Source organism: Mesoplodon bidens, assembly GCF_964165515.1.
Source record: "Mesoplodon bidens genome assembly, chromosome: 5".
In the NCBI taxonomy this organism is placed as follows: Eukaryota; Metazoa; Chordata; class Mammalia; order Artiodactyla; family Ziphiidae; genus Mesoplodon; species Mesoplodon bidens.
The window spans coordinates 3,849,516-3,867,967 of NC_138161.1; the positions used below are offsets into that span (position 1 = coordinate 3,849,516).

At 52.6% G+C, this 18,452-nt stretch overlaps 1 protein-coding gene across 3 annotated transcripts in view; it reads right to left on the bottom strand.

Moving 5' to 3' along the window:
- The window catches only part of SLC37A1 (solute carrier family 37 member 1), a gene marked incomplete at its 3' end in the record, with an annotated part of 68,378 nt that overhangs the window by 34,188 nt on the left and 15,738 nt on the right, over positions 1-18,452 (bottom strand). For all 3 annotated transcript variants that reach the window (XM_081235227.1, XM_081235226.1, XM_081235225.1), the window contains exons 3-8: positions 18,290-18,371; positions 10,053-10,185; positions 9,326-9,404; positions 5,590-5,725; positions 4,013-4,089; positions 2,924-3,090 (exon numbers count right to left, since the gene is read on the bottom strand). In XM_081235227.1, coding sequence (XP_081091353.1) covers positions 2,924-3,090; positions 4,013-4,089; positions 5,590-5,725; positions 9,326-9,404; positions 10,053-10,185; positions 18,290-18,371 — 674 coding nt within the window. The remainder of the gene's footprint in view (positions 1-2,923; positions 3,091-4,012; positions 4,090-5,589; positions 5,726-9,325; positions 9,405-10,052; positions 10,186-18,289; positions 18,372-18,452) is intronic.

Here is an 18,452-nt window from a genome sequence, read left to right on the forward strand (position 1 = left end):
CGAGATGCACGTGGCTCCGGTCTCCCCTCTCTGCAGTGTTCTGCCCTTGGACACAGGATTTGCCGGTCACTGCCTGCAGCTGGCTTTCATCATCACTCATACAGACGCCACCTCCTTGTCACCAGGGAAGTACAGGTACCAATCCCCTCAGCAGAAAGGGCCCGGGGGTCTGATTCTCGTTCTGCCGTGGAGGGTCTCTGTTAGAGCAGCAGGCCTGTGCCTGCAGTGGACTCAGGCTGACAGGCGACGTCGGGCCCAGGAGGCGGCCTCGTTCCCACGGGCCCGGCTCGTGCTGAGCGAGGAGGAGTAAGGGTGTCCGAGCCTGCGAACTGGCTTCTCTCCGTTCGCTGAGACACTCGTGGACACGGGGCCCTGGGTGCCGGGTCCCAGCGTGGGAGGGTTAGGGGGCCACAGAAATGCCTCCTCCCGTTGAGGCCGGTTGCAGGAGCTGCCCCCAGAGGGAAGCGTCAGAGGCACGGTCGGCTGGCGTCCTGTCCACGTCATGTGCGCAGAGCAGTGCCTCCAGGGCCTGAGCTCAAGAGGAAGACGTCCAGAGGCAAGGTGGAGAAACGGAAGTCCGGAAGGTGCCCCAGGCCGCACAAGCTGGGCCCTGGTGACCCGGACGGGGGCCAGGCAAGGACAGAAGCAGCAGCCGAGGGCGGTCTGACAAAGCCGGCCAGCCCCGGGGAGAGGTGACCGGCCCAACGCAGAGACAGCGAGGACCAGGTGACTGAGTGATGCTCGCGGGACAACAGAGGGCCCTGCCCCAGCCATGGGGAGAGCGGGAGGAGGGCGCAGGCGTGAGGGCAGGAAAGGAGGCCCAGTGGGAGGAAATCCTTGGCGGCCTCGTGAGGAACGGGGACACGGAACTCAACGGACGATCCTGCACCACCCTGAACATATTGACCTTGAACACCTGACGGCTAAAGGCTAAGACCCCAGGTAAAGAGAACCAGCACGGCCCAGGGGAATGCGATGGGCTGAGGGAGGAGGAGAGAACGGCCTCTGTGGCCCGGACCTCAGCCCACAGCGCCCTCCCCGCGGCCCCCAGGGCCCCGTCCGTCCTCACTGCCCGCTGAGGCCGCCGGCCCACAGGCCAAGGGGGGGCCCGAGTGCTCATCTGTCCTGAGTCAGTACCAGTACATCTCCGGGGAACACCTTACAGTCCTGGGGGAAGCTGGGCGAGTGCATTTCATCCCAGAGTGGGCCGGGGCGGGGCGGGGCGGGGCGGGGGGGAGGGGGGAGGGAGGCAGAGACCCACAGTCACCATGGAAACAGGAGAGGGGGTGAGAGGATGGCCGGCGGTGGGAAAGCAGCCTCGCCCGCCCCCTCGGAAGCTACAGGAGCGGCGGCTCGGTGGGGAGGATGCTCTCATTTTACTACAAAAGACCAAACCAGGGCTTCCGCGTTCTTGGAAATCCTGCCCCGCCCAGGCTGACTGAGCCGAGTGGTGTTCGCGCTGAGAGCCCTGGCCAGGCCAGCAAACAAGCTCCCGTCCACTGCCATGCCCTCCGTTCCTTGTCACTCCGCCCCTTTATCAGTTGAGGAAGAGAATAAAAGCCACCGTGGACTCTGGACCTCAGGCCGAAGGCACGCCGGGGCGGCGGCGGGGGGGTCCCTGCCCTAACATAGAGGAAGCGCGTCGTTGTCCAGGTGATGGTGTGGAAGCAGCCCCGGGAGAGTCCAGGTGACACGATGATCCTTCCCGGAACTCCGGTGGCACACAAGCGACAGTTAATGCCACAGGTCGGCATGTCGGCAAGGAAGTCACAATACCCACCCCACCCCCCCGGCCCCCTATCTGTTTAACAATTCACTTGTTTGGGCCATTTCGAGATGTTGCTAAAAGCTTACTGGGCCCCTGGAGAAAACGGCGAAGACGGGAGCTGAGCAACCCCGTGCCCTCTGCTCACACCCAGGGGAGGGGGGCGTCTGATCCCTCATCTAACCTTGGCTTCCTTCCTCACTGACGGGACAACACTGGCCTGAGAGCCGCACGTGTGCTCCACTAAATGGCGGTTAGTTTAAAAATGAAAAGGTTAGCATTAGCAACAAGAAAAAGGAAGTGAGAAACTTCACAGTGCCTTCACCTTTTGGATGATAAAACCGGCAACTCCGCATGCAAAGCTGAAGCTACGGTTAACGCTCCCCAGGGATGAAGTCATCTGACTCCGGAGCATCCCTACCTGGGGGCTGACAGTGGGAGCTACCTAGTACCATATGATTTTATTTGGCTTTAAGCCGAATCAAAGAGGCAAACGCGAAATATAACTCATCAGAATAGCTCGTGGGTTTAGAGCACCCTGACATGTAACAGCTAAAGCAGCACCTGCTTCTCTATCATTAGCGTAATTGCTAGGAATGCTTGTCCTGCCGATCTCTATTTTAAAAATTAATTTAAAATTCAATTAAAACAAAAGTCTGGGATTGAGTCTAGGATGGAACAAAGGCTTGGATTTTCTGGTACAACACTACCTACCTAAGGTATATGATCTTAAGTCATGTCACGGTTTTAAAACATTGTCAAGGATATATCTTATCAGAAGGCAAACAAGCTGGTGAGGCACATTTCAGTTTGTGACAGCAAGATTGGCGTGAGCAGGTGCAGCCACATGGGCTGGGCAGTGAGCAACGTGGCGGAAGACCATGCATGCCCAGTGCCGCGGGGCCAGAGGACAGGGCGGGAGGAGTTTCAACACTGGTTACTCTAGAAATCAGGAAACAGCAGAAAATCCAGCAAGACCAGGAGAGCAACGGCTCATCAGGGAAGCCTATACCTAAGAAGGAAGTCTTTCTGGCAAGGGAGAGCTGGACAATCCCAACCCTGCCTGGGACGAAGCAGCAGCAGCCTCTTCTCCTAAACTCGCCCCCCCCACCCCCGCAAAGCCCTCCCGGGGAGAGGTCATCATCCACCGGTACTTACGTTCTATGAGAAAGAGAAAGCACACTATCCCCATGGCTGCCACGATGGCCCCGGGCACGACGAAGGACAGGCCCCAGCAGGTGGACACCCAGTAGCCAGCGATCAAGGACCCCAGAATGTTGCCCACAGAGGTGTGGGAATTCCAGACCCCCATAATCAAACCTCGCCTGCAACACAGCAAAACACAAGGTGGCAAATGACGTCTCGGGGCTTACATGGATCAGTATGTGAGGTTACAACAGTGCCTGCACAGCATAAGAGCTGGTGTAGAAATAAAAAGGCAGTGCAACACACCACCTCTGCAAGGCTTGGGACCAGGGGTGCTTACAAGAGGACAGTATCTTCACTTACCTCCGGCTGCATAATTACATCTCTCTGAGCTTACTCATTCTATGATTAAAAGAAGAAACAGGCCTTTTCCTAGAATTCCTGGAAGGCCCCCAATTTAAATTTGTGCTTTTGCAATCTAAATACAATCATTTGATGAAATATCCCATTAACCAAAGTTCATGTTGAAGAACCTGCCAGATGAACGGGGCTAAATAAGACTGGATGAGTGAGTTTCCTGTTTTAGTCTCCCCATCTTGTGAGGCATCTTCGACCACTTCCTAACCGTGGGCCTGGCTGTGCTGCCTGTCACACAGACGTTACAATGGAATCTGACCGCAGTGAGGTCACCAGAGGCTGGGTACAGCTCTGCTACCAGGCCCTGGGTGACCTGGACAGGTCACACTTCCCTGTGTCTTTCAGTCCTGTGAAAATGTAGCTTCTGCTTCGAAAGGCCCTGACTGCATTTCTCCCAGGTTCCCAGGAGGCCAGGTGAGGCCCGGGCTGCTGGCTGGCTGCGCAGATGACCGAGACTCCACCCTACCCACAACGGGGGGGGGGGGGGCGGGCATCTCTGGGACAGAGGCCCGCCTGAGTTTTAGACCCTCAGGACCCAGAGGTTTCAGTCATCTTATTTCATACAGTAGCCTGACGTGTTTTTTTCTGTAATGAATCTAAAGAAAAACTAAACATAAAGCCGTCTGGTTTTCATCAGAATCTTCTGGAAACGAACGCTGCTGGAAGCAGGGCTGCCTTCCTCACCTCCCTTTTCCAAACCAGTTGCCGAGGCAGGTGACGACGCTGGGCCAGCCGGTGGTCTGTACCAGTCCGTTGATGATCTGTGACAGAGGGCAAAGGAAGAGACTGCTGAGGGGGGGACACCCACACCCGGGAGCCTGGCCTCAGGGGTTTGGGCGCCCAGTGGGGACTCTCACAAAAGGGAGGGGAAGAGCCCGATTCGATATGAGCCTCAACAGCCAGACGTGTATTGTAACAATATACGCAGACATCTTACCACGAGAGTCGTACGTGCCTGTTGTGAAAATTTTAGAGTAAGTAGAGAAAAAAAAAGAAAAGAAAATCTCTTGCTCGGAGATGAACTACTGTTAACAGCTTGGGGCCAAGCTGTCCGCTCTCTTTCCAAGCTAAAACTTTATGAAAAGAGAAAAACCCTCTCCTTTTTACAGAACTGTGATGATACCAGAAGGGTGGCTTGTAAATTGCACGTTTTCCCTTCTTACATCACGAAGAAGGTACTGTTGCTGACGATCCACCGAAGGGAGCAGAACCTTGACCTAGTGCCTAGAGAAATGATTTCTCCAACTTGCCAAGAGCGCCCTGAGCTTTTGTTTGAAGAAGGGATTTAGGAAGTGTATCAGCAACTGGCTCTGCTTTAGCCTCGGGGGCCTCAGGGGCAGCCTCCTCCAACTGCCGCCGGGAAGGAGCAGCCTCCAGAGGCAGACTGGGAGACGCTGGTCCAGCCTCAGGGCCAGCCAGGCTCAGCCTTCCCTCCAGGAACATGCTGGGACTCTGGGAAATAGGTTTTTCCTTCTCTCTGATTTTCTGTATCACCATAAAGTGTGCATCGCTTTGGTAATTAAAACAGCCAAACTCGAAATTCAAGTCCTATGGTGAAAATTTTACAAGCGAATTACATACAATTTGCCCTGATGACCTTGCAACATCTCCCTGGGCTGTGTCTGGAGAGCCTCGGAAGCTGAGCATCATTGTTTCAAGTCATTTCCCATTTCTAGCCAATATTATCTACAGGGCTGTGGGGAGGGGCAAAGCCAAGAGTTCCGGGAACCGCTGGAAGGGCCGGGCCGCATGCTCGTCTGGCCCTCACTCCCCTGCAGCACCCTTAGGCCCTCGCCTTTCCCTCCCCGCGCCCCGCTGACTGCCCCCAACCCTGCCCGACTGCCGACTATCCCCGAGTCCCCTCAACCTCCTCCCCTCACCACGCCCCTCATCCCCCCAACCCCAGAGCGGTCAAGTCTGACACAAGACAGAACATCTCAAATGCACCCAAATTAAGGCAGAAGGACTCAGAAAGGCTTCCTGCTTCAGTCCCCCTGCTGGGGTCCCGACAAACAGGATTCTTTAGGCGGCAACTCCTGAAACTGAGAAACACTGCGCGGCTGCTGGCATTGCAGAGCAGAGCAGAGCAGAGGGGCTGGGTGTGCCAGCGCCGACCCTGACCTCAGCCAGGACACAGTGCTGCGCCCGCTCCCACCACCTGCCACGTTCTCTCTTGGCAGAGCTGGGGACCCGTGACATTAACACCCCGTCTGGCTCATCACGGAAATCCCATGCATGGTGAGCCGTGGACCAGACCTTACCTGGGTCACCACGTAGAATCCAAAACTGTGGATGTTGTAGAAATACCCTACCCCAAACAGGGCAGTAAAAGCACCGCTGGCCACCATTCCGAAAGTCAGGTAATACCTAATTGACAGGCGTTCCCCTATTATGCCACTGAGGAGGGAGAAAAAAGAGAGACAAATATGAGACAACAAACACACCCGTAATGTAAATGACCCAGCGATTCCTTTCTGGATGCTTTCATGTTCTGTGCTTTTAGAACCTGAGAGCACTCCAATTTCCAGTAAAGTTTAATCACAATTATTTTCCAGTGGAGCATTTATTAACCAGAAGCTGGCAACACCTTTTAAGACTTTCTATTTCCAAGAAAAGTCACTGTTAAATAATAAAACGGAAACGCTCCGACATATGAGATGCCAGTTAGAAACCAAAACCCAAAGCGTGTCCTGCTAGCTGATCCTGTTTTATACAGACAACAGCCCGTGAAGGTAGAGGGTATTTTAAGATTTCCACTGTCGAACTGTAGACCAATACGAAAAGGGGTCACCTATGACCTTGAGCACGTCTCTTGGCCCTCGGGCTGGCATTAAGCCGCGGCATCAGCGGCCAGGCCAGAGGCTCTCTTGCCGACGACCCTCTGGCCACAAGCACTGTGATCTGGTTTAAAGACAGAGCCTTTTCCTTAAGGTAAAGTCTGAAACGTGGGGCAAAGCCTCCATGCTTTCTTTGAACAGCAACGTGACGCCATAAAGAGCTAATCCCTCTGGAGAATTGCTTCCTAGAGCTGCCCGGGTGCTCAAACGAGATAAATTCGGTTAAGTGCCTGGCAGGGAGTGGGTGCTCAATCAAACAGCTCCAGTGCTGCCAGGGAGGGCGAAAATCTCCAGTTTCATACTGGGACATACAGTCAACAGGCCTTTACCACCATCACACCTCACTACCCAATGCCATATGACATACGTCCTTTACTGCCTTGTAGGACATGTCACTATGGAACAGCTTGACACTGTGACTTATTGAGTGAATAAAGGGCTGAAGAACAATCACAAAGGACTGTGAGCCTTTTGCAATCCTTACATACACTCTGTGGCTCTCGTTTTCTTCCGCATAATCATTCTAGGAGTCAGATAAATAGGAACCGTAATGAAGGATGATGCCTGCCTGTCCGTGCACAGTACTCTGGGAGCCAGCTCCAAAATCCTGGTCTTTCATCTCAAGAACAAATACCCCAGAGAGATCTTCCTTCAGAATTTACCAAAGAAAAAGAAGACCAACCTAGTATCATGCAAATGACCTATTAAACACTAAAGCAGGAAGTAATTTAAAATTGTAAACAGCATTCAGGTCCAATTTTAAGCTGAGTAGAAATTGATCACATACAAACTCGAGAGCATTCCAGAGCTAAAGGAATTATCTATTTCATCTCACTCACCTCAGAGAAGAGGGAACATGTCCCAGAGGAGGTCGCGGACCTGCCCAAGGTCACGGAGTAAGTGCCAGAGTCAGATGGGCCTCCTGCAAGCTAGTGCCGTTAGCTGGGGCTTACAAATGTCCTCTAGTCTCGCTAGACCGTTTGGTCTATTGTAAAGTTTTAAAGAAAAGGCCTAACGGAATGGACCCACGTGGTATCAGAGGCTCCTACAGGTAAGAAAGGCCACGCCACACCTGCTTGAACCTGCCCGCAATGACCTGGGTTAGCGAAGGTGCCACCACGTCTGAGTTATCTGCTACACTAACACCATCCATCTCGCTAGCAATGTGTCATGATGTCACCAAGAAGCCATGCAAGGAAGCATGCAAGGAAGCAGGGTACACCCTCATCCCCGTCATGAGTCCACTGCGGAGTTCACATTAGGTTATTATGAAACAAATAATACGATTTCATAATAAAATAAAATTATTTAATAAGAACCTTCGTTGGCGAGTTGCATGAAGAATGATCTTTGCCAATAAATAAGCAATAAAAAAACCACTTTATTCAAACCAGGTTTCTTAGCCTCAGCACCCTTGGCGTGTTGGGCCGGGTAATTCTTTGTGGCGCGGGGCTGTCTTGTGTCCTGTAGCACACTTAGCGGCACCCCGGTCTCTGCCCACCAGATGCCAGTAGCACCCCCTTCTCCGGCTGAGACGACCAAAACCATCTCCAGATATGGCTAAAAGTTTCCTAGGAGACAACATCACTCCCAGCTGAGAACCACATTTAACTAGTGTTTTCTAGTAACTGAGAAAAACACACTCCAACCTTGGGGTCTTTTTATATTATTGATTATTGGTGTCCAGTAAAACTGTGGTTTTTAGAACATAAATATTTGACCGCAGGATGGAATACGGCTGGCGGCCGGTTGCAGCCCACGCCCTAGGTCGCCTGAGGCTTACACCGTCCTTTTCCACAGCTGGGCTCCCGTTCTGTGTGGCATCCGTATTATTTATTCCGCACTCAGACAAGCCCTGCAGCTCTATGCAGATGTGCAAGTTCAACAAAGGGGTGACAGCCACTCCATCAGCAGAAACCGCCTGTCTGGGTACCAGACACCCAGACGGTCCTGAGCTGGGGAGGGGGTCCAGGTCTCGGTGATAACACAGTCTGGGTGGATCTCAGGGAAGAAGGTAAACATTTACAGGGATTCCAGAGATTCCCAAAGCTCTAAAACTCTGTGTCTCTGAACAAAGCCCTCTTTGGACTAAAGGCCTTAGTCCCTGTAAGTTTTGTTTTGTTTTTTTTGTTCAACCTGGCTGGACTGACACAATAGCAGTTTTTAACCGGCCGACTGCATGTCCTGTTATTACCCACTAATATTTACCACCTCCCTAGGCCAATTCAGAACTGGATCAAGAATGGGGTTAACTGGCTTCCCTGGTGGTGCAGTGGTTGAGAGTCTGCCTGACGATGCAGGGGATGCGGGTTCATGCCCCGGTCCGGGAACATCCCACATGCCGCGGAGCGGTTGGGCCCGTGACCCATGGCCGCTGAGCCTGCGCGTCCGGAGCCTGTGCTCCACAACGGGAGAGGCCACAACAGCGAGAGGCCCGCGTACCGCAAAAAAAAAAAAAAAAAAAAAAAAATGGGGTAACGATCGTACGTAACAGACGCTGGGAACACAGCACGGGCCAGGCCCTGTTCCGAGCATTCTGCGTGTACTAACTCATTTAAACCTCACCACACTCCTGTGAGTTAAGAACTACTATTTCTCCCATTTTGCAAAGGGGAAACTGAGGCCCAAGGAGGTGTGGTAACTCGTCCAAAGCCCCCCAAGCGGGCAGTCAAGCTGGGATCAAATCCCAGCAACGTGCCTCTGGGGTCCACACCTCCCACCGCCAGGCAGGACGGCCTCGGCGCTCAGGGGAAGCTCTGTTCCGGCCTGGCGGGGCATCCAGGTGGACACGCCAAGCACCCGCTGTGTGAACTGCTCTGATGCCAGGCGGGGCTAGGAGAGAGACGGCGGCCCCTGAAACCAGAGGAGAGGAGGCTCTGCCGCGCTCGCCGGGTGGGGAGCTGCCAGTGCCCTGCTCCTGGGTGACCGGGTCCCGGCAGGGCTCACGGTGCCTCCAACCCCGGGGCCAGGAAAGCCGTCTGAGGACAGTCTGCCCGATCAGCAGGACACCCGGGCCGTGCGCTGGCTTCCACCTCATCCTTGTCTCTGAGGAGAGACTGGAGGACCAGCCACCCGCAGGCGGGGCCGCGTCTTCAGCGTACCTGAGCCGCGCTGTGCACCCAGCGGACCACCTGGGTCTTGCAGTCTTGGCCAGACCTACCTCAGGTACATGCCAACAGCGTACGCACACAGGAAGGAGTAGTCCAGGGCGCCGAGCAGCTGCTGGTAGTTTTCCTGATCTACACGGGGCGAAAAGCAACAGGAAAAGGAGAGTATTGTTTACTCTTCACTGAATACCAATTTATGTCCAGGAGAGGTACAGTGACATACGAGGCCTCTGCCCTCTACGTCTGGGTGGCGTCCTCAGAAGGGAACACAGAAAATACAGCAACTGGAAATCGAGTCACCATGTTTCCAATAATCGCTACATAAACATTACTCCCATTAGGTCAAATCCCCATGGCTGGCGGTGAGCTTGTGGGTTCTGTTCTGTTTCACATGTTACACCGGCTGTGGTCCGGGCGCCCCAGGCCAGCCCCACACCACAGCTCGGAGATTGCTCTCTTCTTTCCACCCACAGCTTACGCCCTGTAAGTCCTAACTTCCAGCTTGGACAAATGCAACCTGCAGATGACCTTCAGCAGATCTGACCGCTGAGCGACACCTGTGCCCACGGGCACGGGAAACGTGCGGCCGCTGAAGGTGCGAGGCTGGTTTGCTGGGAGGAGAGGTTAGTCTGCACCTGGACGCGCAGCTGCATCTGACAGCATCGTCACCGCTGCTGAGACCAGCCCGCTGGCTCGGGGACTGCCACCTGGGGAGGAGGCCTGCGGGGATGGCCAGCTTCAGCCATGGGACGAAAGCAGGGGGACGGACGGAGAACTCACCAAATGGGGCCCAGCCGCAGTCGGTCCCGTTGTCTGGGAGCTGGTGAGTGGGGGTGTCCCCGGCTTTTCGGCTCTGGCTGTTGAATCCGACCGCCCCCTCATATGAAGCCGTGCAGTAGCTGTGCAGCTCACCCTGGGATATCCATGGGGAGGACAGAAGCCAGAGAGAGAGAGTGCACTCAGGTGGGGCTCAGCCGCCCCTCTCCTTACAGCTGTCCTAGGGTGACTGCGTTCTAGGGGGATACGGCACCTCTGGGGCGGTGTGTCTAGGGGACCCACAGAGTGCCTACCAACGAGGATGGTTTCTCGAGCTCCCTAGTGGCCGTGCCCTCCTGAGCACAGACACAGCCGACGCAGCCTGTACCGGGCCACCCAGAGACGACTGCTCAGAGCAGCTGGGCAGCATGGGGGACCAGCTGCCCAGAACGGAAGAATGGATTCATCTTGCTGGATTTATATAACTGACTACAAGTTACAGGTCCACACAAGGATGAGGATGAATCTCGAAACAAAGTAAGCCTGACACAAAGGAGCACAAATGGGAGGACTCTGTTTATGAAGCTCAGGAGGAGGGAAATAAATCCAGGTGACATTGGCGAGAATGGTGGTCACCTAGAGAAGGGTAACAGTGACGGGGACCAGGCACAGGGAGCTGGACAGGGACCAGACCTTAACCTAGGTGATGATTTCCCAGGTGAGCATGTAAATATTTGCCAGGCTAGACACCGCAGATCTGTGCACTTTACTATGTGCAAATCACATGTCAAAACTCCCCCTAAAACTAGCTCAAGGTGCTCCTTAAGGAGGCATCCACACTTCCAGAAAAGTGCCGCAGGGCAGCCGGGGCTGTCCTGTTATGGGGACCTGAGTAACAGGTGACTTGTTCCTTAAAATACAAGGGGGGCTTCCCTGGTGGCGCAGTGGGTGAGAGTCCGCCTGCCGATGCAGGGGACACGGGTTCGTGCCCCAGTCCGGGAAGATCCCACATGCTGCGGAGCGGCTGGGCCCGTGAGCCATGGCCGCTGAGCCTGCGTGTCCGGAGCCTGTGCTCCGCAACGGGAGAGGCCGCGACAGTGAGAGGCCCGCGTACCGCAAAAGAAACAAACAAACAAACAAAAAAACCAACAAAAAAGCAACACAAGGGGCAGCAGACAGGACTCCATGCACCTGCGGTGCCACCTGGGGGTCACACGTGTCCCCTCCCAGGTGGCCCTGGGCTGCCACTTCTCCCCTGCTGGGTGCTTTCTGAGGTTTCCGCTACACGGGGCTCAGACGAACCCATCCATCAGGTGTGAGCGAGGGCAGAAAGGAGGCGTCCTCAAGGTCAAGGAGGTGGCCCTCAGCGGGAGCAGAGGTCCTGAAGGGGCGTCCTTTAGTGAGCTGCGACCTGAGAGAGGGCCTGGGGGGCTGTGAGGAAGGCTGGCCCCGGAAGGAGCATCTACGCCGGGGTCAAGACACAGGGCAGCGGGCAGGGAGCTGCACCCCAGTCCACCAGGTGGGGGGCAGCCAGAAGGCCTGTCCACCACCTTCACTTTGTGGGTACCCCGCCTCTTCAGGAGGGGGTCACTAAAGAGGCTGATCTCCTTTAAAAGGCCGCCTTGCTAGGGCTGTGGTCAGCCACGGCGGGACACCTGATTTTACATGGACACACGCCCCCGAGACCTGGCCTTGGCACACGGGACCCAGCCACTCTGTGGTCACGTGGCTTTGTCATTATCGCTGGGCTGCTCTGTTGTAACTTAAACACAAGGTTCCGCTAAAACCAGCCAAGGTTCCGCTTTCCAAACTCAAAGTAACACTTTGCAAATAGCTTTCCTCAGCCGAGCTCACACTCCGCAGTGGTGGAGGCCGGGCGCTGTCATCCTGGGATCCTCAGAGCCCCTTCCCTGCCCGCCTGAGAAACTGTGCACGTGGCTGTGAATTTGGGACGGGACACGGGGGAGCCCTGCCTTTCTGCGTCGAGCTGGACTTCCGGCACCTCCCCACCCGCCCGAGGTGGTACTTCCCTTCTCCTCGTGCCTTCAGAAGTCAGGTGTGTCCGCCCCGTCTCTGCTGCTTCTCTTGGAGCTGTCCATTCACCGTTCAGTAAGGGAGCCACAGGCAGGACGCAAGGACCCCCGTGGGCTGAGGGGGACCCTCGAGCGGGGCTGGCGAACACACGCCTTACATGGAAGCCCGGGAAGAGGACCGTTAGGGACGCGGCTCCCACTGGCAGGTCCACACCCTCCTTCACCATCCACGGCGGATATAAAGGATTACAAAGCATCCCTTCTTGTTTCACAAACAAGCAGAAGAGGTTTTCTGTTTTGGTTTGCCCCGGGATGAGAGGTGCCGGTCAGGGACACGGGCTCTGAGCCGGGATCCTGGTGCTGCTGTGCCGGTTTCCAACCTCGGCCGACTCACGGGGACTCCCCACGGCACCTTAAGAAGCCAGCACAGCGCGGCCCGTCCGGCGCTGCTGTAAAGATGAGCACGTGGAGGTGTGTGCAGAGAGCTCCTGTCCGGGTCCCTTGCCCTCAGAAAGGCTCAGCGACTGGCAGCTGTTTGGGGTCCACCCACACAGGAGCACCCCAGGGCCTCCAGCTGGCCCTAATCTCATTCAGCTCCCTTCTCCCCCCAGCCCTCCTCCTTCATATGAGAAATGCAATCTCCAGCCCACCCCACTGAAAAGCGGAAGCAAAAGCAATAAAAGACTTAACATTACTTGAGCATAAAGAGTTCTGAGGATATTTAAATGACCACATCTTAGCTTTTAATAAGACTGCCATATTTTAACTTTTCAATGACTTTTATTCCCCAAACCTGGTGTTTGCAGGAAAATTAAGGATTAATGAAACTAAGATAAACTTAGTTTGTCAGAAAGAAAACTCACCAGGTGAACTGATGCTTACCATGTTATAAAATCATTTCGGGGGTGGGGAGCTAGTCCTTTGCTTTCATAAAAGCAGTCTCCTTTGCACATTTCTTACACATGTGCCTTTCCACAGATAACACATAAAATTAATCAAAATACACCAGGCAGTGATTAAAAGTCGATTAATCAAAAGATAATGTGGCAGCTGAGAAATACGGTTGTGAAACGCCAAGGGAGGAAGAGCAGAATGGAACATTCCAGGTTCCTGGGGCTCATAAGTGTTTAAAAATGTCTGTGTAATACACAAAGGAACGGCAACAACACAATAAACCGCGAGACGCCAGAGTCACTGGAAGGTGGGCGGCGGGGGGGAGTGAGAGAAGACAGGTGTGGACATGATGGAAGGATGCAGAAAACAGCCATGATGTCACGAAGCACCATGTGGGGGGAGAGTCAGGGACACGGGGGTGTGCACTTACCTCCCATCTACAGATCCCCTCTCTAGCGCCCTCCACCTCCAGCACTGGGCAGCTGGAGCTGCAGCAGACATGTTCCCCGTAAGCTCCACACACACCGGCCCGTGCAGTCACTTAGGCACCAATGTTCTTATATAAATGTACATTAATGAAGACTCTACACGCTAAACTCTGAACTTGAGCAGCTTCACCCTGAGAAACTCTTTATTCGCTCATTCATTCCAAAAACATGGGCTCTTCGGTTCCCTGGCCAAGGCTACAGCGAGCTGCTCGTTGCCTGTAACGGAGGAGACAGCCCGGTGGGAACGGGGAAGGGGTCCAGAAGATGCTGAGAGGTGACAGGGAGAGGGGCAGGAGACGGAGAGCCGGGGATTCGGGCCTCATCAGGAGGAGAGGGGTCGTGTCAGCTTCACTTCACCTCTGAACGACACACAGAGTTTCGTGTGTGCGCACGTACGCGCACGCGTGTGTCCGTTTGAGTGTGTACATCATCTATACAGAGTGCATATGTTTCGTAAATTTTCTAGGGTTCATTAGGTTGTGTGGGTCCATTTATTTTAACTAGTCCTTTAGACTCCTTTTATAAAGCTCTGGGTTGAAAGAACTCTCCAAAGCATTATGCAAAAGAAGTCCTAGAAGAGAAATGAAAGTTCTGGTGCCTGCTATGCTCTGAATGCTGGTGCTCCCACAAAATTCATGTGTTGAAACCGAACCCCTGAGGTGACCGTATTAGGAGGTAGGTAGGTCATGAGGGTGGAGCCCTCATGAATGGGATTAGTGCTCTTTTAAACGGACTCCAGAGAGCTCCTCAACCTTCCCCCAAGTGAAGCTACAAGGAAGCGGCCGTCTGCAAGCTGGAAGAGGGCCCTCACCAGAAACTGACCGTGCTGGCACCCTCCCTGATCTGGGATGTCCAGCCTTCAGAACTGTGAGCAACAAACGTCTGCTGTCCACAGCCACCCAGTCTATGGTATTTTGTTACAGCAGCAAGAGTGGATGAGACAGTGCTCAAAACAGGAAGAACAGACAACCTGGGCCCCATTTACAATAGCACCTGGAGGTGGTCAGTTCACAGGAGCCACATGAAAACAGACCAGACACACACCTGCATATGCAAAGGTACACCCACTCACAAAGGTGTACAGGAATACACAGGGAAGCTTTTGGGTCACTGTCTATTTTTTTTTAATAGGATCATCCTACATGGACTTATGTCCACCTTGACTCTTCTTACTCAAAAATACCTGCTGGGAATCCTTCTGAGTCAACTGGTTTGGCTCTAATTAATTCTTTTAAGTAGTTGCACATATCAGAATATGGATGTGCCATAATTTATTCAAACTTTCAGCTGCTGATTAAGTTCACATAATAGCCAGGTTTTTTTTTTTCCTTTAAAAAAAATTGCAGACAACGCTACAAAAAAGATGCTTATGCAAATACTCCTAAGTGCTGGCACTTTCATTTTTATGGACAAGATTCCCAGAAGCAGGACTGAAGGACAAGCATCTTTAATTTCAACAGGTGTTACCCAGATGCTTTCCAAAAGGCCCTAACACTTCACATCTCTATCACCCATACCTGAAAGTCTTCTCCCGCCATCACTGCCAGCGACAGGGGCTATTACTCTTTTAGGTGTTTTGCCACTTTGTGGGTATAAAGTGGTATATCCCTTGTCTGTGAACTGCCTCTTCACCCCCTCCGTCCATCATTCCTTTGGATTTCCCAACTTCATACCCCTAAGATGGACATCATCTTGTTCTTGGATTTTTACTTTTTATTTTTTACATTTAAATCTCTAATCCATCCATCTATTCTTTATAAGATAGGGGTTCAACTTTATTCCAGATGAATCTGCAGTTGTGTCAACACCATGTATTAGATGAACTATACTTTTCCCATCACCTCTGTCAGCCATTCTACTGTATGTTTCCACAGTATTTTCTATACTTTTCTACTGACCTCTTTGTCTATCCTCATGCAATACCATAATAGTTTGATTATAGTGGCTTAAAAAATGTTCCCTTTTCCACACTTTCCTTGGTAATTAATTCTTGGTCATTCTTTTCACATAAACTCTAAGATTATTTTATTCAATTAAAAAAGACATTGCTGAGATTTTCATTGGAGTTGTGTCCTATTTAGATACGAATACTGGGAACAGGAGAACTTTCCAGAGAGCAAGTTTCCCACCCAAAGCCAAGGTACCCACTTCCAGCCTTTCAGGCTTTGTTTTCTGTCCGCCACTGAGGATTTCACGACTTTCTTTTCCTGGGTCCCGTGTGTGCAGAGAGGGCTGGACATTCACACTCAGACCGGTCAATGGGACAGCTCCCCTCGGGGACCTTGGATCCCCTGCAGCTCAGGCTCTCCCCAAGAACCCTCTGCTTTCAGGCTTTTGTTCTGGCCCACCCCGGGGGTGGGGGGCCAGGGAAGACCCCCCACCCCAGAGTGTCCCTCGGGCAGCGTGCAGGCCCCACCTGTCCATCGGCCTCCAGTTAAGAGGCAGGGCTAGCGCTGGAGCAGCTCTCAGAAGAGAGCGGGGTTGTAACCCCACCTCCTCCCAGCCCTGTTTTCATCACTATCACTTATTTTTCCTTTTTGTTATATACTAAAATCAGAGAAAAATGAAAGGTTTCATCAGTGGTTAAACTAAATCTAAACAGAGTAGCCTCATGCCACCACGACATGTCACATCACTATAAGTGACACTAAAGAATATGAATCATTTTATGATTCGTCACCCCTGGTGATCAATTCCAGGTACGCAAATATATTTTAATTTTGTTTTGCTCATAATGTGCTAATAAATATAGGTTATAGATAATTCAGACTGTTCCTTGGGTCAACAGCACCATCACTACTTCTAGTTTTATAAATAAGATGAGCTAAATAAAGCCCGTGAAAGCCTTGAAAGGCATTGCAAAGAAAGTTGTCATATGTAGTGTGACATCTTATCTATCTCAGAAGGCAAAGAAGCCCCGGGGTTCTGCGTCAGGCCAATCCACATCCAGACACGTCTAAGGTGCTAAGTCAGACAATCTGCGCATTGAAGAACATCTGGGTGTGATGCCGCGACTGTACCCAGCTTCTTACACCTGCCCTAGAGACCCTGTGGCAGGGAGGGTAAGGGCAGGGACCCTGGAGTCAGCCCAACCCTGTGGAATTCACCTGCGGTGGCCCTGGCCTGCACAGAGGAATTAGGCTCCAGAGTCTGTTTCCTCAAAAGGACACTCATAGGACTGCCGTGACGATATTAAATAAGGGAGGCGTGCCCCTTGTCAGGCGCGGGGCTCGGCCAGTGGCAGTCACTGTGACTGATGAAAACTGAACTAAGAGCCGGACCCCTCATCACTAAGCCCCAAGCCCCCGACGGGGAAGCCGGGAGAGTGGCCTGGAACGATGCCACCTCCCTTCCTGGCTAAATGGGGACCCTCGTGACCACCAGAAGGAGACCCTCCAGTGGCCAGCCCCCCTCAGCATGCTGCCTCGGTCCCAACACGGGCCCTGCACCTTTCCGGCTGCTGCTGCACCGCGATGCCCCCAGCAGGCCAGGATTGGCCCCAGGATCCACGCCCGGCCTTCCAGGATCCATCGGAGCCTCAGGAAGGCTCCCAACCCCACCGGCTCCTTCAGTTCTAGGCGCTTTCTAAGGTCCCTTCAACGGTCTATTTCCTTTTCATAACTTGCCTTTTTCTTGAGCCATATGTGTATTTCCCTAACCAGGAAGACAGGAATTAGTAGTATTTAAGTTGACAGGGGTGGGTTGGTCCTTGGTAATGATATTAGAGACACTGGTCAGGTGGATGAGGGCCCACCCTCTCCTGCCCCATCCTTTTCTCTTTTTTGAAAACTGCATTATAAAAGGTCTGCAAAGATTGCCATAGTTATTCAAACTTCCTACGTCAAAAAAGGGAGAAGTTTACAAGCGACTTGAAGGGCCGGGGAAATTCCTCCTTACTAGGGGTCAAGGAGGAATTTTAGGATCCTTGGAGTAGACAGACGATGTTTCACGCCCACTGGGAGTTGCTAGAGACCGGAGAACACAGAACCGTCCAGAGAAGCAACAGCCTCGGCACTGCCTCTGCCACTGGCCGGGAGCCTGAGAGGACAGCTGTGCAGCAGTTGGCCCCTCCTCCCCCCGACCCGGGGAGCACAGGAAGCAGGGCTACAAAGGTCAATGGAATTACAGTCCTGGACCTGTGTCCCGGGGAATGAGGAAAAAGTGAGGGAGGGGCAGTGGGGCTGTAAATGAACTACCTTTGGCCCTGGACGATGTCCTCGTCCCTTCTATAATAAAGGCTCAGCAGCCATTCAAGCCAGTTGACAGTCTGCAGGCAAAATGATGGCATGCCAGTGAGGGTGAGAAAACTACTCTGCTTTTTCCCAGGGTACAACTGGCTACTACGTAGGACTGTCATCTTTAATCTTCTTTTCCCCAAGTCGAGTTAAATGCCTGCTTAATACCTTCCTGCCCACCCATGACTCACACAGAAACTCAGTGTTCTAAGAATAATGGAGAAACACCACCACGGCCAGACTTAGGATCAAAGCCTAATGACCGTAGAAGCGATTTGGGGAACATTTTTAGACTGGATATATTTGGAGGGAAAGTTCACACAGGACAGAATAGATATTTAATTAAGCTTTAGAATTCTGGAACAGTCAACGAATATAACCGGAAGTATACTACCTCTGAAATTATAAATCCTAAAACCATTTTAAAGCTATTAATTTCAGAAAAGAGAAACTAAAAACCAAAGCAGCAAAATACCTTGCTTCTCAACAATCCAATTTCTCCATTTATCTCACTGCTCTCGCCCAAACTCCCCTTCCCCCAACCGGCTTACTAGTTCCTTACAGAGATTACAGGCAGGAAATGACATCGAGTGCTTTTAATGATTTCTTACCTTAACTATGCTGATAGGCTTTCGAGATAAGTGAAAACTTGCATACAGCAAAAATGTCAAAATAAAAATGAAGGCTCTGTACCTGAAACACAAAACAGTGGCAGGGGTGACATAAAATAATATAAGATGCCATATGATCCAGCAATCCCATTCCTGGGCATAC